The sequence below is a fragment of the Gouania willdenowi genome, chromosome 6 (assembly GCF_900634775.1).
Source record: "Gouania willdenowi chromosome 6, fGouWil2.1, whole genome shotgun sequence".
Taxonomy (NCBI): Eukaryota; Metazoa; Chordata; class Actinopteri; order Blenniiformes; family Gobiesocidae; genus Gouania; species Gouania willdenowi.
The window spans coordinates 7,734,404-7,759,045 of NC_041049.1; the positions used below are offsets into that span (position 1 = coordinate 7,734,404).

The 24,642-nt window shown below is 37.6% G+C and overlaps 1 protein-coding gene across 4 annotated transcripts in view; it reads left to right on the plus strand.

The window, feature by feature from the left end:
• Positions 1–24,642, plus strand: part of anks1b (ankyrin repeat and sterile alpha motif domain containing 1B) — a 298,928-nt gene that overhangs the window by 115,134 nt on the left and 159,152 nt on the right. For all 4 annotated transcript variants that reach the window (XM_028451136.1, XM_028451140.1, XM_028451138.1 and 1 more), the window contains exon 11: positions 19,482–19,638. In XM_028451136.1, coding sequence (XP_028306937.1) covers positions 19,482–19,638 — 157 coding nt within the window. The remainder of the gene's footprint in view (positions 1–19,481; positions 19,639–24,642) is intronic.

The window sequence follows — 24,642 nt, forward strand, 5'->3', positions numbered from 1 at the left end:
TTACACTCCTACTCAGAGAGTAAACCTCCACCAGGAGCGAAATCTCCTCTTTGTCAGATATCAGCAGTTATCTGGATCAATGATCGTGATCATGATAACATGATCATTCACACTCTAAAAGCTTGGAAGATATTTCTAGCACGTGGCTCTGTTGTTCTACACTCAAAACAAGAATTTACTTTTAATTGATCAAAACTAGAGCATGTTTTGCACAAAGTCACCAGCAAGAGGAGTTGTAGAACCAGACCAAAGAGAAGAACATAGGGGTTTGACGATTTTTCAAACTGATCCACAATCAGCATATTACAAAATCTAATCACTTGTTCCTTTTCCCATTTTGGATTTTTGCTGAAAATGTAATTGAAATCCTTGCATTAGTTTTTGAGTTATACCAGAGGTTCTTAACTTTGGGGTCAGGACCCCATTTAGGGTTGCATGGCAATGGGAGGGGGTTGCCAAATGCCTACAAGAAACTAAGAAAAATTTTTTTTACAATTTGAGCCATTTTTTTTTTTTTTTTACCCTTTATCTGCAACAACACCAAACTTACCATATTTGTGCTACTTTTGATGCGTTTTTGCTACGTTAATCCCATTTCTGCCACTTCTCCATCAAATTTCAATGCCTTTTCTGCTCATTTTTTTCATTTTTGGCACTCATAAATTAACCCTTTCCACCACTTTTCCCACCTAATGTTGCATATGTTAACCCATTATTCTCACTTTTTTTTACCTTTTCACCATATTTCATACTTATTTTTACCAATTGATCTACATTCACGATTTGTTTTGCCCATATTTGTCAGTTTAAACGAATTGTTCCTACTTTTTTCTGCCACTTTTAAGCCACTTTGAACTCTTTTTAACCACTTTTTTAAACAAATTTCTGTGGTTTTTAAAATGAAATAAATAAGGCAGTGGCTATCCATATGGTTGCCGTATCAATACACTGACATTCTATCCATTTTTGGTCAGTTTAGGTCACGTGATCGGTCAGTCATTGGCCAGTTTAGGTCGCGTGACTAAGACTACCCTAAACCTAACACTAACCCTAAAAATTGTTGCGATATTTGGTTATAACCCCAACCCTAACTCTTACCCTAAACATAACCGCTACGCACTTGTACTTTGGTAACCGTACCAATAGCACTGGGGGTTGTCCATATGGCAACCGTACAAATAGACACTTTCAATAAATAAATGTGTTTATTCATATATCAATGGACAGTAATTTTGCTTTTGGGCCATAAAAATCTCTCCTTGTTATTCCCCATTATAGACGCTCCTGTCTCCACATGACTGTTCTTCAATGTTCATGTTTGCGCTCAACCACCTTCAGCTACAGTGGGGGTCCCCGGTCTCTGGAACCTTTATTTTGGAGGTTGTTGGGTGAAAAGGTTGAGAACCACTGAGTTAGCAAACAAATCAGACTCAGAATCAGAAAAGGAATGTGACTTGGTGGATGGTGTGAAAAACACTTAGACATGCCTTGACTCGCTCAGGGTTTTTCCTCCATGAATCTTATTTTTTTACTTGTGTTCTACGTCGCTTTGGACAGAAGCATCTGCTAAATGAAATTGTAGAATTGTGTGCCTTTTCTCTGCAGATAGATTTCACATTTGATTACATCTCAGTTGTGAAATGCAAACTCATGCAATGACTTATCTGTGAAAAACTCTACAAACCATCTTTGTTTGATTCTTACTTGATCCGTCCTGAGGTTCAGACGTGTTCAGGTGATCACTGTCGGAGTTTGGTCACGCAGCCGCCCGTCCGTCTGTCTGTCTGTCTGACTGTCTGTCTGTCTGTCTGACTGCACACTGTGTACAGCGTGTCAGTGGGATTAAACCCAGAGCCAGAGGAAGCCCTAGTTTGAGATCAACCATGTTGGGGAATGTGATGGGTGTGATTTTCTCAAGAGGAGAAAGTGTTGTTATCCCAAATGTGGCCCAACCTGCTGATTTCTGCCAGATTAGTCGACACATGGAGGGAAATCCAATTTTGTACCCGCTTGGACCAAAGTGCAGCTCTAACCTTTTCACTTCTTCTTTTCTAACCTTTTTCTCTTGAAAAAAAGCTTTTTGATTCTTCTTTTATTTGATCATTATTTGCTTTTTGATCTGGACATTCACAATTTGTTTACACTTTTATACTGTTGTTTATTAATTTTACCTTTTATTGTGAGAATGCAAAAGTGTTCTCAGTTTTCCAAACTCTAGCTTTTCAAACCATTAAAAATTAATGTTTAATTCAGACATTTTCCAATTCAAATCTAATCGTGTCAAACAGACAAAACCACTGGTTTCCAACTTATTTTGAATTTCTGGCAACCCTAAAGACTTTTTTCTTTCTCTAGAATTAGTTTTTGATCATGTTTGTTATACTGTATTACAAGTATGACAAGTTGTGCCAGCTCAGATATATATATATTTATTTATTTTTCTTTACTGCATTCTAAATAAAGTTAGAACTAAATGTATACTTGACACAATTAAAGTATAGAATATAGATTGTTATAATTTGAAAAAGAATAATAATTAAAGAAATCAGTATTCAAAAAAATGAATAAATAAATAATTACTAGACATTTCAGGCGACCCCATTTTAACTCCAGGCGACCCCGCATGGGGTCTCGACCCAATGTTGGAAAACCCTGCTCTTTCACGCAGGAAATTCAAGTTCAAATCCAGTCCTGAGCAGAAATGTGGAAAAATTACAAATGCACACAAAGATGAATAAACAACAAAAGAAATGCTAATGGTGAATTTTGTTCTACTTTTGAACACATGCGAAAACAATCTTTGACATTAATTTAGTTCATCATCACACTTTCACTTACGTATTTTCATGGAAAACCAAATTGTTACTCGTTCGTCATTCTTTCCTTTTTCCGTTCTTCTCTTAAGCATCGCTATGGCAACAACACACATCGTCAGTGGAATAAAAGGAGCCCTTCTCTATAAACTCAGCTCACATTCCCCCGTTCGTGAATTAAAATGTCACTTTTGGTGAATCAAGCTTTTGCAGTAATGAAATAGTTAGCAGTGCAGAAGATGGGAATAAAATAGGATCTCTATGGCAACAACAGCACATCATCAGTTTCCTAAAAGCGTTTCATCAGCTTCTTTTTTTATTTCGTGTCTTTTCGCACAATAGTGCAGTGTGTGAGGCTGATCTGTCTCATTATGTGACATTTTTAATGAGGGTGAGTTTGAGTCCTAACATTTCATGATTTAATGATTTAATGGAAGGTCCTGGATGTTCCTGCGTCATGTTTCCTGGTTAAACCCTGATTAACATAATGGTTTGTCTAAAAAATGGTAAATGGTAAATGGACTTGATTTTATATAGCGCTTTATCACCACACTGAAGCAGTCTCAAAGCGCTTTACATATCAGCTCATTCACCCAATCACTCTCACATTCACACACCAGTGGGACAGGACTGCCATGCAAGGCGCTAGTCGACCACTGGGAGCAACTTAGGGTTCAGTGTCTTGACCAAGGACACTTCGACACATAGTCAGGTACTGGGATCAAACCCCCAACCTCTCGATCATAAGACGACCCACTGCCACCTGATCCACGGTCGCCCTAAAAAGTTAGTAAACACATTATGTTAATGTCACTTTCTAAAGGTGGGAATAGATAGCTTAAGGTTAAAGATAATGGATTTTAAAGTGGATTTAATCACGTAAATTACATTAACGTACTTATACACAAAAAGCATTGATTCAGCATAGAGCTTTGTTCATAGAAAGTCATTGCAACTTGCGTCGTAGTACTTTCTACACCCGATGTCACTGATTAGCATCTAATATTCTAAATTCAAAGTGTTTATAATTATTATATTATATATATTATAATAAACTAATATGTATCCAGAAAGCATAAATGTCTCTTGACTCTAATTTGAACCCAAATATGCATGTTTGAAATTGAATCATAACAGAATATTAACATGGGGCAATGTTTAAAAATAAATAAATAAGAGGTTTATTATAAAATCATACCAAGGTAACAAGGCTGGTAGGGAATTTTATTATTTTAAGAAGCTTATTTTTTAATGACCTGCATTACATTTTTAATTGTACAAAAAAATAAAGTGCGACGGCGTATTAGGGCCACATTAAAATTAAAATAAATCTGAGCACTACAGTCATAATTTTCTTAGAATAAAGTTTAATATTTTGAGAATAGAACGGTAATTTTATGAGAGTAAAGCTATATCTTAAAACGTTTGATCAATTACAGCCAGTTCCTTCTCCACTAAAGTGGGGATGGGAATAAAAAACCGTTTTTTTTTCTGAGAACCGGTTCCCAGTAATCCAATTCCTAGGAATCGGTTGTTTGCTTGTATTTCAGTTCTGCTTATCGGTTCCTCTTACATCGCGAATACGTAACAGTAAACTCCTCCAGGTCCTGTATATTGTGTTTATGTTAGCACCAAGTGAAACTTATTCCATCATATAGTTGTTTGCTGTCCACCGTGGAGAATCCACCTCCTCCAACCGTAGCTGTGCTGTCCTCTGTGCTGTGTTTGTAGCATCTTCCGTTGCTACGCTAGTCACTTTTGGGTTCTGTACACTTTTGCAAACGTTGCTTCTTGCCCTGACTTTTCTTCCGAAAACAACAAACTTCAGCAAGAACACACACCTCGTCTTCAGTTTATGTCCTCATAACAATTAATCTGACACGGGAAACGGACTGGTACTGATCGTTGTTTTTAGTTTGCTCTTTTACACACACACACACACACACACACACACACACAGCTGATGACATCACATAATAACGGGGACGGCGTCTCTGAAGGTCCATTTATAGAAATGTAAACAAAGGCTAATTTAACACTAGCATGACCAGAGTGGTGTCATTTGACACCTATACCTTTAATGTCCAAGCTGGTGTCAGATGGCGGGTGTGAACAACTCAGCTTGTGACCATTGTTATGTTACTGAGGCCACTACTCCCCCCTCAGCTAGGGTGGGGGGGTGGCTAGGTAGGTTCCAGGACACAAAGACCTTTTGTATTCTCCTTTGTGTTTCCCATACAGCAGCTACATAGAGGTTGCAACTTATATTTCAACTTTTGCAACAGAAAGTAGTAATAGTGAGACGGCAACAGTTTGTTTGCATTCTTGGTGAAATTTATTTAATAGAGATTTTGTGAACATTTTTGGCACTGCCACACCTCCTTTATGCATTTGCCACATGCAAACTTGTCACAATACATACAACGCTTGGTGGCACGGTTTTTCCTGCAGCAACACTTCACCTGGCACAATGCCCTTTTCCCCACATCAGGTGTGGGTGGTTGTTGCTGAAGGTTTTGCTCATTCACCTCCTTGGCTGCCATGTGAGACCAGGCAAGCTCATTTGCAAGCTCCAGCAAGAAGTCCACCCTCCTCTCCTTGACCCCAGTGCATGCCTGATAAAGCACATGTGCGTTCAGCGCTGCAATGTCAATCATGTTGTAAAACACAGCGACTGGCCAACGCCGTGTTCCTGAACGCACAGTGTACTTTCGAACCATCTGGTCCATGACATCCACACTGCATTTCATGCTGTTGTAGTCGGTGACTGTGTTCGGCTTTTTTTTCCGAGTAGCCTCAGTCTCCACCACGCTGTGCACGCTACTGAGGAGGCAGACAGTCTTCTTTCGTTTGGGCACATAAACAGTCAGTGTGGCACCAGAGGTTGAAAACACTTGTGTGCTGAATTCCTCACGGGCCAAATTATTTTTAGCTGAATCTGGAAGCTCCCGGCGAATCTTATTGACTGTGCCAAGGAGGGTGGTCTTCCGGCTGTGCAGTCGACGTGCTAGTGACAATGAAGTGAAAAAATTGTCGATTGTAACAATTCTTCCTTTGTCCATAAACGGTTCCATAAGCTTCATCACCACATTTTCAGACAATCTCTCCCCAGGTGGACGACTGGGGTCTTTGCCAAGATATGGGATGATTTTGCACACATACTTGGATTTAAGGTCACATGCCACACAGAACTTGATACCAAACTTGTCCGGCTTCGTTGCAATGTATTGCAAGAAACAGCAGCGAGTCTTAGTTGGAAAAAGTTGCTCATCTATGGTGATGTGCCTGCCTGGGTTGTACGAAGTGATGCGGTTGGCAACAAAAGACCCCCAAACGTCAGAGATTGCAGCAAACCGGTCAGTCGCAACTCGTTCACCACGTGTGTCCTTGTCGTCGAAGCGTAGATGCTGAATGATGTCCTTGAAATGGTTTCGAGCCATAATCCTGTTGACCAGGGGCGGTCCCAGTTTTGCTGACCATGTGTCATGCAGCGATGGAAGGCGGACAATCCCCCACAGAAGCAGGATGGCAATGAACGCCATTAGTTCAGGTATGGCCATGAACCAGTTCTCATGTTGTGTCTGGAGTGCATGCTGGACAGTCCACTCCTGAATGGTCCGAAGCATTTCCAGAGTTATGAAGCAGAAGAAACTCTGTAAGCGACTCGTCACCTTTCTTCTGGCCAAAGCAGTTGGCTCTCCATCTGTGACGTGACCTTCAATTGGGCTGTGATGGAGAGGCCTTCCGACCTGTTCTTCACGCCACACTGTGCCGTCTTTTGCCGTCTCTGTCAGCCGCTCGTGTGTCTCCAGGCAACCTCTCTTTTCTGAAGGTGGCGAATCCTCCTCATGTATAGGGTGATCATATTTTTGAGATGTGATTAATGAAACATTAAAAACACAACTGCCATAATCAGCAAACAAAAAAAAGGATGTTTAGAAAATCTTACCGGAAGAAATTTCAGAGTCAGAACTCAGCTGAAGGGATATTTCTTCTCCATCGGAGTCACAGGGGTTGGCGTCATTTAGGATCATCTCCAAAGCCTGCTGAGAGCTGTAAACTTTTGACATCCTTGCTTCTCAGTCGCCAGAGTCAGTGAAATATCTGCCCTGAGTTGGCTATTTTTTCACCTTGAGGTGATAAGCCTTTTCAAACTTTCACTATGGTTCAGTACTTCCGCATTGGGTCAAAGGTCAAGAGGGATAATGTCAGCATAACTGATGGTGTAAACAGAGATTGAGATTGTTTTTCCCTGTTGAAGCATTGATTCTTTGTGCATCTTGTGCACTTTCTTCAAATTTGTAAAATAATAGCTTAATAAAATAATTCATGGACCTGGTTAGTGAATGGTGGACCTCGTGAATCTACCTTTTTAAAGTGAGAACTCAAACAGTCCTTTTCACACTCGGAAATCTTTCTTTACCATAAATAGCAACAATACATTTGATTTATAAGCACAAAAACAATAAAAGTAAATAGTGAAAATACAGGAGTAGGAAACAGGAGCTTGGTTGCTTTATTACTGTTTTTATTTTTCTAATTTTATTTATTGTGGTTTATTAATTGATCACAACACACATGGCTCATATTAATTTGGCCATTCTTATCCAATAATTCCATATAATGTTATTTGGATTAACAAACATCTACCTGGGAGAAACTGGTTTCTCAACACTGGCCATCATTTACACCAACCCCCAAAGTTTGTCACTGCCTAGCTGCACATTCCTATCGAATGGCTTTATTTACATAAGAGAGGTGGCCCCACTGAGTTGCAAATGAGTGTCATTTGGCGGCCTCTGGGCAGGGCAGCAGGAGTAAGAAAACCTTGGGCATGCTAGTGTTAAATACATAACAATAAGTGCAGCTGTACTTTTGATTAATATGTTCTTTTTTACAGAAGAATTATTTGTCTGAATTAGTTTTGGATCAAGTTTTTCAAGTTCAAAATGAGCTCTGTAAATATTCTCAAATGTTTGTAGCCAAAATGTGTAATATGTTGTAATAATATTAATAATTCATCAATTTTATATAGCACTTTTGTATATATTATTATCCAGTGAAAACAATCTATATCTGGTGGATTAAAAGAGAAATGATATCCCTGCAGGAAATTAAAGTGACAAATATAATATAATAAAGAGTTAAAGCAAACAAATCTATTTATAATATTTAATTCCCTCACCCAATGAGAATTGATAAGAGAATTGGTAAGGAATCGAATCCATAAGCAGTATCAATTATTGGAATCGGAATCGCTAAATTCTTATCAATTACCATCCCTACTAAAGAGGCTCCACATCAGTGGTTCTTTCGTCGGAACAAACGCCTTTAAACAAACTGGTAACATTGTGGTGATGATGAGTGTGAAACCTAAAGAGAAGTAGAATCTCACTAAATGCCCCAACATTCCACATTATGACTTTATTCTCGAAATATTATTACTTTTATCTCAAAATATTACAACTTCAATCTGTAAATATTACGACTTCAATCTCATACAATTTTGATTTTATTAAGATATGACTTTATTCTCATAAAAATACATCTCTATTCTCGAAATATTATGACTTTAATCTCGTAGTAATACGCCGTCGTAAAGAAGTACTGTATATAAAAAGTGCTTCTATTATGATTAGCAATAATTAAGCAGTGATTTTTAAAAATAAATAAATAAATAAAAAGCTCACGGTGGCCCCCGGTCCTCAGATATCTGATCTGTGTCCCACTTTTGGGTCTCGACCCACAAGTTTAAAACCTCTGCTTTAAGTTAAATATTTTCTCTATCTTTGTTGTTTATCCTGTTTATTTGTAGAATGTATTAGATAAAGACAAGTGGTAAGAACTAAACACCATAAAACCTGAGATATGAAATGACTAATAGAGTTGGATCATAAATTCAAATAATGCAATAGTCTCACTGTCAAATAAAAGCCTATTAAGTGGAGCGGATGATTTTCTCTATGAAATTGCGACTGATTTCCCTTGTTTTCCTTCTTTTCTTCAGGTCATTATTTCTCCTCTCTGTTTCTCTCCACTTATCGAGCTCTCTCAGAGGGTCCATTGTCTTCTCTGGTGCCCCCCCTCCCACCCCTCCCCCCCTTTCTCTCTAATGAAATGGTCTCCATGAGGAAATGCCAGCAAATTACAGCATCTATTCATATCTGATGACCTATGAACTCAGAACACAGTGTGTCAGGCAGGGGGATAATCTGACACTCGGACACTGACCAACACACGACTGATACACTGGGCTTTATTATCCACTTATTCACACACAAACACATGCACACCACACGTGCACGCTGCATATACAGTATACATGCTATTAATGGACACCTTCTGTCTGATTGAAGGGCAAATTAACATTCAGGTCAGCATTTAGAATAATGACCAATCTGAGCATTAATACAGAAAAGAACAAACCTAGGAGTCATTTAGTGTTATTTTGTCATTTAGGGATTTTTTTTGGGTCATTTTGTGGCATTTACGAGTCTATATATGTTTATTATTTTGTGTGTTCTTGTTTTCAATTTGTGTGTTTCTTTTGTCATTTTCTGAATTTTTGTTGTCAACTTGTTTTTGTTATAGTTTTGTGTACTTTTGTTGACATTTTTCTGTTGTTTTTTTGTAATTTTGGAGATATTGTGTTTAAGTGGTTGTTTTGCATCTTTTTGGAGTCATTTTGTGTAATTATATGTCATTTTGTGTGCTATTATCATTATATATATTTTTTCTGTCATTTTCTGAATTTCTGTTTTTGATGTGTGCGTTTTCGAGGCCTTTTAAGCGGTTATGTTGTGTACTTTTGGAATTGTTTGTGTGTTTTTGTTGTTACTTTGTGTACTTTTGTTGATATTTTGTGCATTCTTCTCTATTTTTCTGTGATTTGAAGTTGTTGTGTGTGTTTAAGTGGTTGTTTTGCATGTTTTTGGAGTCATTTTGTGTATTTTTTTGTCATTTTGGGAATGTTTTTTGTGTGTGTTTATTTTGTGTGTTCTTATTGTCATTTTGTGTTTTTTTCCGTCAATTTTTGCATTTTTAGAGTTTTTTGTGGTTGTTTTGTGTGTCTTTGTTGTCATTCTGTGTATTTTTGGACTCTTGTGTTGACATTTTGCTGTTATTTTGTTTATTATGTTAGGCTGCTTTTTGAATCACATATTTTGGAGAATTTATTTTGGATGCTGTACATAATTAGACCGAGTGCCACCAGTTGCCTGTGTCTGCTATAAGTGAAGTCAATTATACAAAATGCACATGATCTCCCTCTGCATGTACACACAGATTATTATACAGATAAAGATAAAATGTGCTAAGATGCTAAAGCACCATCCCAGTCTCTGAAACGTTGAATGAGTTGCCCTGGGCCTGCTAATGAGCAGCTAGAGGCTGGTGGCCTGCACTTCCTTCCTGCCGGACTCAGACACATGTTCTCTGTGTGTCCTATCTCAGTCCTCAGAGATAGGAAAGGCCGACAGGGAGGGAGGGAGCTGCTGAATGAACACCAAAGTGTGTTTGTTTGTTGGAAGCACTGCTCGCGCTGCACGGCACAAAGACTTTTCAGCCACATTGGAAAGCTTTTTGACCTCCTGTGGAACCAAACAGGGAGCAGGGACGACGATATCAGGTAGATGAACTCACTGCACAGTTTTATCCTCTAAAAATTCATCTGGAGGATTTCCTGACTGACAGACGACAGGATTGCTTTAACTTTCAGTCTGTTTTGTTCAAAATCACACATTTCTGGGAGTTTTTTATTTTTTATTTTCATTTGAATTCCTTCTTGCACTCCAACTTGTGCTCTAACTTCCTCTCCTTCCTTCCTGTCAGTTCTTGTTTTCCTCTTCCCGCTCTCTCGTCTCATGCTCAGTTCTTCAGGATCTGTCGTTACAAAGTAACTGTTACGTTAAATTTATTCTGTTTTTTGCTTTGAGCCTCTTTATCTCACTTGTTTCTACCTAAAAAGGAAACAGTTTTTTATCGGAACAGAAACAATCTGGAATGAGATCTTCTTTCATCATATTTTAGGGGCTTTTTTTCCCCCTTTTGCTGCGTTATTTGTTTTCGTGCCTTTGACTTTGGAGAGTATGGAACTATTGTTCATTCATTGGGACATATTTTGGTTTGTTTTTCTTCCGAATCAGGACTCCATACAAAGACAATGGTTTCATTTGTTTGTGTCTATGGTAACTGGTGAAAATTCCCTCTGTCCTAGAAAACTGCAGCTTTCCCCAAACACTCCAGTGTTTGCTGACAAATCCCAAGTCTCATATTTAGAACCTGTTACTTCCAGTGCAGGATGGAGAGCAGTTTAGAAATGACATCAGTGTTATTTCTATTCAAAATCTATTGGAGCAAAGCTTTGAATAAGTTTGTATAAATAAAGTAACAAAGTGAACACAAAATGGACGCTATTATACCTAGAATGTTCCCACAAACCTCCTAAAATCACATTTTAGTTTTCATGACCGACTATATTCAGCAATGTCAGAAATAGGAGAAAATTCATATAAAAAAACAAACAGATCTTTTCCGGACAGATAATTTTGGCTAATGAAGAACTTGATTATTGGATTTCTTTGATGATTTTTTTTTTTTTTTTTTTAAACTGATCCACAATCAGTATATTATCCGAATCCCCTCTAAAATGTAATAGAATCTTCCATGGTGTAAGGTCACTTTTTGGTTAAAATATTGCCATAATCTGTTAATGTTACGAATGGTGAGACTCAGGTGCAGGTCAACAAGACACGACTTCAAATTGCATACAATAAGTTTTAATAAACAACCAGCCAAAATACAAAAACAACCAGAAACAAAACAAATGCTATACTACACAAAAATATCCTAACAAAAAACAACTTCAATGAGCGAAAAGTACCAACTGAATAAAAAGCTTAACTGGGGTGCAGCAGAGTATGAGGGAAAGGAAGTCCGGAAAATGTCAGTGGCAGGTGGATTGCTGACGGGGTGATGGAGGGTGAGTGGTGAAGCTGCGGAAGTCCGGGTGTAGGGATCCAGGGAGTTTGCAGGGGTGCAGAGGGGAAGGAAATCCGGAGTTTGTCCTGTCTTGTCCACAGAGGGTAGAGGAGGGTTTGGAGGCCAGAGTGTGCAGAGTTCCAACTGAGAAAATAAAGATAAAGGTAAGCTTTGGCAACAGATCTACAAACAGACTGATTTTTGAGGTCAGACACTGACGATTCAGCTTTACAGTCCGACGAGGAACTGAAGTCCAGAGTGAAGCTTTATTCAGTGGAGAAGATCAGACCCAGGTGCACTTCATCAGCTGATTGGTAGACAATCCACCTGCCAAGCTGCCACCCACCTAGAGAGAACAGAGACTGCACTACCTGGCTTCCGAGCCAGAGGGCGTGACAGTTAAATACTTTTGACAAATAAACAAATATTTAAACACCAGTGAAAATAAGAACCATTACATGCACATCTACACTAAAGTCCATTGTTTGAATGTTTCACATTGAACTGCAGCCAAATGGGACGAGCATCCTGCAGCTCTTATCAAGATTAGGCTTGATTCGTGCCCATGACTTGAATTAGTTGATGCATGACTCACTTTTTAAAGCTTTTAAAGTAGGGGTGTTGAAAAAAATTGGTAAGGCGATATATCGCGATATTACGTTGCACGATTCTCGGATTGATTTAAGATGCATCCATATTGATTTTTTTTAATTTTTTAAATTTTTTTTTATTTAACCAGGAAAGTCTTTTCCACTGTAGCAGACATTGTAACTGCACAAAGAAGTGCTGAATCCTGGGCATGTTGACCAACTTGTGTTTTTTCAATTAAATTTAAAAAGAAAACTTTCTGCATTTATTTGTAGTTCTAGGCATATATCTCAGTCAAAGTTGGTTTAAAAGCCACAGGCAGATTGAATGTTATTTTTTTATTTTAACTCGTTAGCACATGGCATGTTAAAGCCAATGTTTTGAGTGTAAAATATGCCAATAAAATACATTTCATACATAATGTTCTCAGGGGTACACATTTACAGTTTAGTTGTTTCTTAAGTCATATATTCCAAAAAATCGCAATAATCGCCTTATACTTTAATATCTGGATATATATTGTATCCTGACCTATACAAATCGTATCGCCAGATGCCAGGCAATACACACCCCTATTTGAAAACTACCTTAACTAATAGACCTTTTTCACGATAAACGGAAGTAGCGCCTCTTGGTGCCGAGTAACTTCCTGTTATTACTGGTCTAAGGGAAAGTAGCTCTTGTTTTTTCCAACAGCGTTGCTCAACTTGCAAGCTTTTTTGTTCGCTTATACGGAGGCAATCGCAGCGGCAAATACTCGAACAAATAATCTTGATAAGGGGAATAAGTTCTTCCATGATTAATATATCCACAGCTATCAAGATAAGAAAAGAATTAGCTTCGTGAACTAACCACTATCAACAACATATGAAGTATAAACATTGTAATAAAGAAACCTAATTTAGGCTGCTAAAATATTCAGAATGTTTAAAGAGAGGCATGTTATAGGCTTTTAAATTGTATTTTAAAATTCTGATATATGTTTGTCTTATTTACCTGTGGGCGGATGTGCCGTAGCAGCTTCAGCCTAGCTAGCTTACTGTGAGAGGACAAGCAACCGTTTCTGAGCCCTCGAGAAGGCAGACTCTCTCTTCTGACAGGAATATCCATTAGTTACAAGACCTGATGGTTTTTGATACTGTAGCTCAAATCACACAGTATGGATTTTAGTGAACAAGCAAAAGTAAAGCAGGTCAGTGACTCCCTGACTTGATTTGTTTGTGCTTTCCCTGAGCTTCTAAATATGTTGAAATCTGGTTATTCCTTTGAGTTTCTACAAATATCCACACTGCTTCACGTCTGCATATGAGCTGTTGGGATTTTTTTTTAACTTCAGTGGCGGTACTGCTGTCTGTCAGTCTGCATTACGTCTGAAAGTTGCTGAGTTGGCTCGCAACTGCTCCAAGACCCTGGTTTCTGTCTGGCGTAGCGTCTGCTTATCTGAGGGGCTCCAGACTTAGGTTGTGGTTAAAGTCAACTTGGTTAAAGTAAACTAGGATTCACTGTGTTGCCACATATAGACACCAAGCAGCAACATGCTAATCTACCATTGGGAGTAACCTATGACACATGGACAGGTACAGTCATGGGATTCAACCCCAAACCTTTGGATCAGAAGACGACATCTCCACCACCCGAGCCGACTATGACTCTATTACTTTACATGTTTGTTTTTAAACATCATGAACCAACTGGTAATAATAAGAATACATAAAAATGATTTGATGATATCACAATGGCATGTGTATGTTCATGTATAAACTGTACAAACGTGGAGTTTGAGATCCTTGCCAGGGTGGTGCAAAATGAAATGAGATTTGCGCCAACCACAATATGTATAACATATGTAATAATGCACAAATGATTAGTTCCATAAATGATAATATTGACTACAACAGAAGAAGAACCAACCTAAAGTCTCAACATTTTTGGACCATTTCTTACAACAACAAATGCAGTACATGATCTACAACAAATGAATTCATATACATTTTGTACAGTCCCTGTGTTTTATGGCACTTAAAATATTTGTATATTATATACATTACATTAACATTACATAACAAGAGCACTTAGAGAATGCAAACCTTCGCCTAGTTTAAAGGCGTAAAGTCACCTGCATGTGGTGCTGAAGAACTAGCCAAACATTCACTTCTGCTTCAAAAACTTTTCTAAATGCTGTATCCACAATACCTGCAGGATCATCTCCAAAATATAAAATATAAATTATTCTTCCTTTTGACATGGTCTATTAGCTCACCAAATTTAATTTAAATTTGTTTAGAAGATTTTGAGATATTCTGCCAACAAACATCCATATTAACAGACGGACGGACAAACTCCGGTGAAAAATGTGTTTTATGTTTTATATACATATATATATATATATATATATATATAACCTACGTATTATTAGGGGTGTCACGATCCGATGTTGATATCGATCTGATATCAGCCAGAAAACGAATACGCATCTAAAATCTCCAATATAATACAAATTGTTTTTTGTTTTTTTTTCAATGTCTTCTATTTAATTTATTAATTTATTTTATTCAATCATAGTATATTTTTATTCTAAAAGGTAAATGATATGTAATCCATTGGTTTATAATAAATTGGTCTGTTTTTTTTAATAATCAAGCCTTTTACATGACAAAATAAGTCATAAAAGTACGTATGATTCTTGCTGATATCGCATCTGATTGATATCGGTATCGACAAACACTCGAGGGCGCAATATTGGTATCGTATCGGAAGTGAAAAAGTTGTACCGGGACATCCCTATGTATTATATTATTATATGTATGTATTTAATATATACATGTGTACATATATGTATATATTATATACATTACATATATATAATGATACACATATACAGTACATATGTTATATATAGTTCGGACTTGCAGCTTTCGGCCTCATTTTCCCGCCATTTTGCGATAATTGAAGTATTAGTTTATGAAATGAGTGTATATAATAGTTAAGTGTGAGTCAGCAGCAGCTCTTTGTCTCCACCAGAACAATCTGATCCTGAGAGTGAGAACTGCAGCTCCCACTACTGTCGCCTTAAATCAGTGTCGGCTGAGTCCGGCCCACCTGTGGAGCCGAGCCGTGGAGGACTGACTGCTCTCCATTAGCCGCTAATAGCAGACTAATTGAGTGTTGATGGAGAAGAGAAAAACGAATAGCTCTCGCTGGTTTAGCTCTTTCATGAAATGTGGTGTGAAATAAATCGGAGATTGATTGCAGATGTGAGCGAGCGAGATCAGTGAAGAAGTGATGGGGACGATTAGTGTGTGTGATTGATGGACTGGTGCAGTGTGGGTAATGTGGGAGAAGATGATGACAAGATGAGGAATAGCTGCAGAAGGAGGGTAAAGAGGTCTGTAGGAGGTGAAGGAGGAGACGATGCGGAGGACGGTGTTGTGGGAAAATCCAAAGGCTGAATTCCAGGAGACGAATGTTTAGTCCTAGAATCATCGTCTCACCCTTCACGTCTCTCACTTTTTTTCTCACACTCATGTTTTTCATTCTTTCTCAGCACACGTCTGTCTTCTTTGAGATAACGGAGCGTTTAGATTGTTGCACTCCCACAGCCCAAACCCTGAAGATTCCTTTCATTCTATAGTGCTGAGGCTCATGCATGGATAAAAGATATTAGGTGTGGGAACCGATACACAGCTCACGATTACGATTATCTCACGATATGACGATACTGCAATTATCAATATATTGGTCAGAAATCAATCTACGATAATCTATGACTTAACAAGAAAAAAAAAGATTAAGTGAAAAAATACAATTTTTTATTTTATATCTCTGAAAGACAATAAATTGAAAAAGTGTCCTATGAACAGTGACACTATTTTAGTGCAACATTTCTGTAAATAAGTGTCAACATACCAATGTAAATAAATAAATGTCTCCAATAGTGCTTTCTGTAAACAAAAAATAGGGTCTTTCTTACCAGTGACACCATTATAGTGCATTATTCCAGTAAACAATATATAGGTTCCTTCAACAAACAGTGACAACATTTCTATGAAGACGTACCTGTACATTTTAGTGAAAAAGCAGAAAAGGTTTTGATAAAAAAAAAAAAAATCTTAAATCCAAAAAAAAAATTAAAAATCGATACTGCGCGAGCATATCGATAATCGATAGATTAGCAATATCGAAAATATCCACCATTGTTTTAGTGTGGAATGTTCATATTTCTTTCACCCTTTATTCATTTGTTGAGAACATTGACCTTCATCACGTCTGATGATGAAGGTTTTTGCACATGCTGAGATTTGAACAACAGCCTTTAATTTGAGATTTATCATTTTTGTCACACTACACATTGATCAGAAACTATGATGCTGAGCTGTTTTGAATAATATTTGGCACTCTAATACATTTTATAAATACGCTGAAATATTAATGTGTCTTTACAACAACGCTCACACTCCGCTATGTGTGTGTGTCTGTATGTACGAGCCTGTTTGTATTATATATGCCTTTATTTTTTATATCAGCTTTTCTACACATGCTGTTGAAGACCGACACTACATGTAGTGAAATGTTTTTACAACAGTTATGCATGTTTCATTTTAGCTATTAAGTAAAAACATTTATTTTATTGCATAATGTATATACAGTAGTTTATATATGTGTTGCATATGTACAAGGTGGATATGCATCTAATTATATGGTAAAAATATGTATATATAGATGTAATGGTATGATAAAACATCTACTTTTGATACACTAGTATTTAATATGGGTAACAGAACAACAGAGGAGGAGCAGTAATTGTAGTTTGTAGCACCAGTCTGTTATACAACAAGCACCTTCTATATTTATTTCTCTATATTCTGTATTTATGTATTATTTAACCCTGTTTGCTGCTTTTATAATGCTGCTGAAAATGTAATTTCGGGGAAAGAGCCTTCCCAAGGAATCCAGAAAGTTCTACCTAATCTAATCTAATCTAATTTCAAATATATATATGCGTGTATTTTTTTTTAATATTTATTTATTCAATATGAATTCATTTATTGTTTTTGTGTGTTTATTTATTTATTTATTTCATAGATAACAGGTGTAGCTTTTGTTCATATTTACACACATTATGTTTATAGAAATTACAACAAAAACATGAATCCTTAAGGAAATCACCATAAAGGTTAGTTCCAAATTCCCCCAAAATTCACGACACTCTCCGAAATCTACTGCTAATAGTTAAACGATTTCAGTCATTTTTAATAATCTGTTTTTAGCCCTAGGGACCACATGTAATAAATAAATGACCCCCCAACGTCTGTTTTTTATGTGGCACATTCACACGTTATAACCGAAGCCTGAGATTAACAGTGAAATTTACCGACATCTGAAAACGTGAAACATTTGATGTTAAAACAACTTTTCAGGCTTTTGACCACAGCTCGGTGCTGTGTTACTGCTAGCGCTAGCTAGCTGAATTAAAACTACAAACAGAAAAAAAAAAAAAAAGAAAGATTCTTATCGTGTCACTGTCTGATTTGACCTCGTACTGAGATTGATGAGCATATATGCGCATGTGCACTACCGCAAAATGAGTTTTTGCTAGAGAAAATAATAATTCAGTTTTGTTTATTTTTGTTTTCAAAGTGAACTGACACGTTTTATTAGTTTATTGAATTAGGTTATGGCAGGGTTTCCCAACCAGGGGTATGCGTACCCCGAGGGGTACGTGAGCACATTGTAAGGGGTATGTGGAAAAATTAAGAATTTATTTCCAAGATAATAAAAAATGTTCTCAGTCATTTCATAAGTCTGTCAACAAAATGGCACGTGTGCGCTATGACTGGTTTTTAAAGTTTAAATGTCTGTTTAAAGGGGACGTATTCAAAGAAGCTCCTTTTGTGGTAAATGTCATAAAACTTATATATAACACAGGCAGGTTAATTAGTTGTTTTGTATTCATTTATTTATATTACTTATTTATTTTATTTTTTTAATTTCAACTTTATGATTTGTCTTTAATAACAATATAATCATAATACATTAGTATTAATAATACAGTATTAATAATGCAAACATTTACTATAATATTATTTCTTATATTCATCATTTTTATTGCCTTGAAGGCAACATCATTTTATTTTTAATATGAGTTAAATAAGAAGATAATGCCTGAATATTAATAGTTCAATTTAAGAAGATGAAATAAAATGACTTGCGTTAAATATTCAGTTGTGTTACTTTTTGAGAATCGTGCACGCGTATGAGTGAGGGGGTACTCATGGTATGACAAAAAGGCTCAAGGGGTACACAAGACAAGAAAGGTTGGGAACCACTGGGTTAGGGTTAAAGTTAGGGTTATGGTTGCATGCGTGAGCATACGCATATATGCTCATAATCGATTCCAGTACAAGGTAAACTCAGACCGTGACACCGGAAACAAAACGTGTAATCACGCATCAGATCCCGCCCATTTCTGTCTAAATCACAGAGAGGCCTTTTCGCATTGGATTAGTATTATCACAGGACCTCAGAGTTCAGCAAAACATAGTAGGTCATTTGTGGGGGAATTTTTACTTTACAAATTACTGACATGGCCAATTTGCACGGGATTAACATCATAGACGTTCTCCGCAATTATTACAAACAGCATGTGGTCCCTCGGTAAAACTAATCCTGTGCAAATAAGGCTTTTGCCACAACTTTTTTTAGTTTTTTTTGTTTAAATCCTGCAATTTGTCCAGAATTATTCCTCAAATTAAAAAAAAAAAAAAAAAAACCGAGACAGATTTTTGGACTTCTGAAGTATGAGATCCTGAAGTTACTAATATCTGTGACTTAATGTTTTACAGCTAGAATATTCTAAATTAATTATGGAAACTTTTTTGGATTCGAAAGTTCAAACTTTGCTACAAAAATGTTGAAATGAGCTTTTTTCTCAGTATTTTCCTGCTCTAGAGATGAAACTAGATCGTATGTGTCTGCCTAAAAGAGCCTTGAAACAAATCAAGGCCTTGAGACGTGATATCATTTCACACTTCTGGGTGTGTTTATGTTGAGCTACCAAACTATCTTTCCTCTGAACATTCCACCTCTCTGACACTCTCCCAGGACTCAAAGCGCTCAGCAGAGATCGTCACCTCTCCGTCACTGGATGTTTTCCTCCCAGAGGACGAGGACAACCCGTACGAGTCTGTGACCACTGCGGTCACACGCAAACCCTGTTCCCTGGACATCAACCACCAAGTCAGCGCCTGTCCACGCAATGGTAGGAACAACACAAAGAAATACCTCATTCCACTCAGTTCTGAGAACCAGGAACATATTCACACGTTTTTACATTTTTCTACACAATTTAACTTTTTCTTTTATATATATGCAGAAAAAAACTGTTTAATTTATTCTCAAGCGGTTCGGGTGCTCATTAATTATGTGTTATTTACCAGATTTTAGTTTCACAATTTCTGTGGTGGTGAAGAGCCTGAAGGAGAAGGCCATGTTCCACTCTTCACTTTCTGTCCCAAGCTTTGAGTAACGATCCAAAGAGAACGTTGACAAGTAAAAACATGTGAAATGAGTTTTGTCCAGAGTAGATGGGCTTCGATTAAAGCAGAACTAAGTAACTTACACTTAGCACTCCCCCTATAGGTCTCTTTTGGTTACGTCACTATCGTAAACACTCTACTGCACCCCCCCGCCGCCTACCCCACCCCACAGCTACATGTGCACCATTGCTCTGCCAAGACAGTAGCAGCCGATCACTGAAAAATCCTAATACAACAGTGACACTAAGGGTGCTTTCACACATATAGTCCCATGTGACCATGTGAACAGTATGAGGTGGAAAGACAAGTAAAATGAATGAATGATGTGGTAGTAATACGGAAGGGAGAGTGGAAATGTGTGTGATGTGTTTGTGTGCTGACAAAGCGGCTCTGAAAATGGATGGATGGACATTTGTGTGTGTGCTGCCTGATGGAACGTTAGGTTGCAAGTGTGTGTGCGTGTTGCCGTAATGACAGTGTGTGTGATTGTTGTGCGTTGCTGCTGAGCTGTCACTGCATGAAGTTGCTCCGTTCCTCAGACAAAAGTCTTCTCTGCCTTTTTTTTGCTGGCTCCGCCATGATGTAAGTTTGAAAAAAATGAATTTGTAGACAACCGTGTGTAGCCACAGGGCTGGTCATAATCTAGTATTAGTTTGTATTGGGCTAACGTAAAGCAGTACGTCTTGCCACCGGGTCGGAGACAGGAAAGTTGGAAGTACAGTTTTCTGGCCAGAGACAGTAAGGGGGGATGAAAGACCCCCCAATCACCTCATAAACACTTATTTGTATTAGTATTACCCTCACAGGGATTATGAGAAGGGTTTATTAAGGTAAAAAAATGACCTAGTTCTGCTTTAATGCGGGTATACACATAAGATAATTAGGCTGTTTTCGTACAATTTTCCTCTTTCCCGATCAAGGGCCACAAATTATTTTATTGTAAGATTCTACTATAAGGCGTTGGTATTTCCTAAGAGGAGCTGGAGGTAGAGGCTGGAAGAGGTCACCTGGGCTTTCCTGCTGAGGATGACACCACACGAATGATTCGTGTTGTCGTTTGTGTAGATGGTATTTTATCACATCACTGCGTATAAATTCTCTTTCCGTGGGCTAAATCCAACTGTCCCGTTTAAAGCTGACTTTTTACAAAATGTGCAAGAATAAGGAAGGGAGGAAACAGAACTTTTTACACTTTGTTCCTCTGAATGAGGCTAAATTATGTATATCACTGTATAAAGTGATTTTTTTTCATCATACCTCCCCTTTAATGCACTTGATTTTTTTTGGAATGCATGTTTTGTTTTATTTGAAGGCCTAATATAAATGAAAAACTTTGTTTAGGGTTAGGGTTAGGGTTCCTATAAAAAGCAAAGGCTACTGGAATAATAAAAAAAATGTCAGAATATTCAATAAACATTTACTTTCTTTAAAAAACGTCTAAAAATGTATTCTGGGCTATTTATGCACCATTGAAAAAATAGTGAAAAACTTAACAACCGCATTCGATATTCAGTATTCGGCCAAGTTTTTATATTTTATTCGGCTTCGGCCACAAATTTTCATTTGGGTGCATCCCTAATATTGATAGTGTTATGGTTCCTTTTCTTCTGGTCCTCTCAGCTCTTTTATACATCTCCTCCTCCCACTCCTCCTGATTACTGATGTGAATCAGGAAGGGCATGCTGAGAGGCTAATCTATGAAATACTTGTTCACATATTGTTTTGACTAATCATCACAACTAGAAAATGTTTAAATATTAAAGGTAAAACTTTGAGCTGAATACAGATTCTTCAGAGCGATTAATCAACATTAAATCAGATAAAACAATTGTAGTTTATCACCTGTAGGTTATGAATGATTCAGCATCAGCCTCCGTAACAACAAACACTGACAACAACGTGCTTGACCCTTAGCGATGGTACACACACACACACACACACACCCCAACGGTTGCCACGGCAACTACATCGCCAGATTCGGTGAGTCACCTGTAGGTTGCCATGGGAACTACCTTGCTAGTGACACCCTCTCCCTACGTGTGTGTGTTCTTGTGTGTGCATATGTTTGTTGGGATTTCACACTGAATGTGCGATCAGAAGTGTGTGTGTCTGTGTGTGTGTGTGTGCGTGCGTGTGTGTGTGTGTGTTTTGGTTCAATGGCAGGGGATTAGAGTGGGATGGATTGCCAGCATACAGTGGGAATGTGTGTGTGTGTGGGTGCGTGTGTGTGTGTATAAAACTGCTCCCCTGACGTGTGTAATCTGTGTGGGTGTCCTCAGCTCTCTGAATATGGTTATACCTGAACTGAGTGTGTGTAGGGGGGGATTACAGGGAGAACCAATGGGAATGCGGCTGATAAAGGAATTGCAGAGCATCCTTTTCCTCATTAATGGTAATGATGAGGAATCCATGATGTTTGTCAGGCTGAGTTTGCTGCATCGTTGCCAGGAGACTCATTGAAAGTGAAGGAATGAGAGAACAGAGGTGGAATATATGTAGGGATAGATGGAAGACATGTCGTACAGTTTCTTAATGAAGTCTTAGGGTCAGCTCAGGCTGACTGGGAGTCTGCGATGCAGCAGGAAGGACAAATCCTGCACTGGACTCACATGTCAGGCTTAATTGGACACGGGTATAAGCTGGTGGCTCTTTATCCGCCTCTTAGAGGAAGGAAGTGATGATGATGAGGAAACTCAGAGGAAGGAGATGAAGCTGTAATTCACCCCAAACGACCTGCATGCTGAGCGTCCATCAGCAGTCGTTCACCTCTGCTGACTCAGACACTTCATTACATCCCCCTCCACCATCCACCTACCCTCCACTGGCCCTGCAGCATTCATGGAAACACACACAGACACACACACGCATGCACGTGCACACACACACACACGCATGCACACACACACAACAACTGTCATCTCTGACAGTGAATAAATGGGATTCTCCTCTTCAGAATGCAATAGTGCGCCAAGCGCCGACTTGTGGGTGTAAACTTGCTAAGTTTGGTAACCGTTCTCATAGTGAAGGGGAGGCCACATATTTACTCTCACTCATCAGTTTGTTAAGACAATAAACAACCTAAGGCAAGACATGACGCTTGAGTGTTTCCATTTGATTATCTGAGTTAGGCTCAGACTTGGATAATCTAATCCAGAGATGAGCAGCTTTTATAACAGAGGGCAACATGAGAACATGATTGTCTGATCCGAAGGCCACATTATCAACATTAAGAACAATGAGCAGTCTGAGCATTAATGCAGGAAAGAACAATCAGGGTTTTGTGTATTTTTCTTGTCGTTTTTTGTGCTTCTGGATGTTGTTTTGTGTGTTTATGATTTGGTTGGATTACATTTTTTGTGTTTTACTTGTGGTTTTGTGTGTTTTTGGAGTAATCTTGTGTATGTTTCAAGTTGTTTTGTGCATTTTTATGTGTCATTGCATCGTTTTCTGTATTTTTGTGAGGGTTATGGTCATTTTCTGTATTTTACTTCTTTTTTGTATTTTTCATGTTTTGTGTGGTTTTATATTTTTCAATTGTTTAATGTATTTTGTGTGTTTTCCTTGTATTTATGCGTATTACTGTGTTCTTTTTGTGTGCGTTTGGGCTTGTTTTGTAAGTTTTTGGAGTCATTTTGTGTATTTTACATGTTGTTTTGTGTATTTTTCATTTTGTTAGTGTGTTTTTGTGGTCATTTTGTGTAAATGTGTTACTGTATGTTACACATGTTGGCTGCATGTGGCTCGTGGGCAACCAGTTGTTAATATCTGCACTCGTACCTTATTTAATGATCACCACACAGGTACGAGGTGGCTTTGTTTCTCATGTTGCTGTGTGTTAACGATCTGGGTTCACATTAGACACAATCATCTTGTTAATGATGAGTTTTTTCTGTCAGAGCGAGATCATCACTAGGATTTAGAATTGGCAAGGATGTTGCAATACGATACCTTTGACGATACTGGGCTCACGATACAATATTATCTCGATATATCGCGATATTCTACCCAGTTAATATCAAAATTAAACATAGAGATGAAAAATCAAGTTGCTGTATATGTTCATCAGAAGATATTGATCATTCAGAGGACAAATTGAATCAAAACTATTTGCTTCAAAACATCCTATTTATTATTTATTATTAGTGTTTTTGAGAACATTAAGGATAAAGCACCCTGAGTTACTGACAATGCACAAAAATAAGAAAAAATAATTTTTCCTATTGTGTCAGTTTAAGCACTGATCTGAACAGATTATATGAAAATTAAATATTACAGGCATTACACACTACCATCAGAAAATCAAGTGCATCAAATAACCATTGCAACACATTGAAAGCATTGTAACCACTGAAATGTTGCACAAATACACAAAAATATTGATTAAAAAAAAAAAAAAAAAAAATATATATATATATATATATATATATATATAAAAAAAAACAATTGTTTAAATAAAAAAATAGATTTAAAATTGGCACCCAAAAATCGTGATATATTGTGAAATCAATTTTTATTCACACCCCTAATCATCACACAATAAACTACTACATCACACCAAAGCTTAGGCTTCTGGAATTTTTGTGAATTCAATTCCACTTTTCCAGAACTGTATTTTTTATCATCTGGCACCACTGACATCACTTTTCTCTCAGACCTCAAGCTTTTACGTTGCAGCCTTGAATGTGATCAGTGATCCCAGCTGTGCTGGCCAGACTTTGGCTATTATA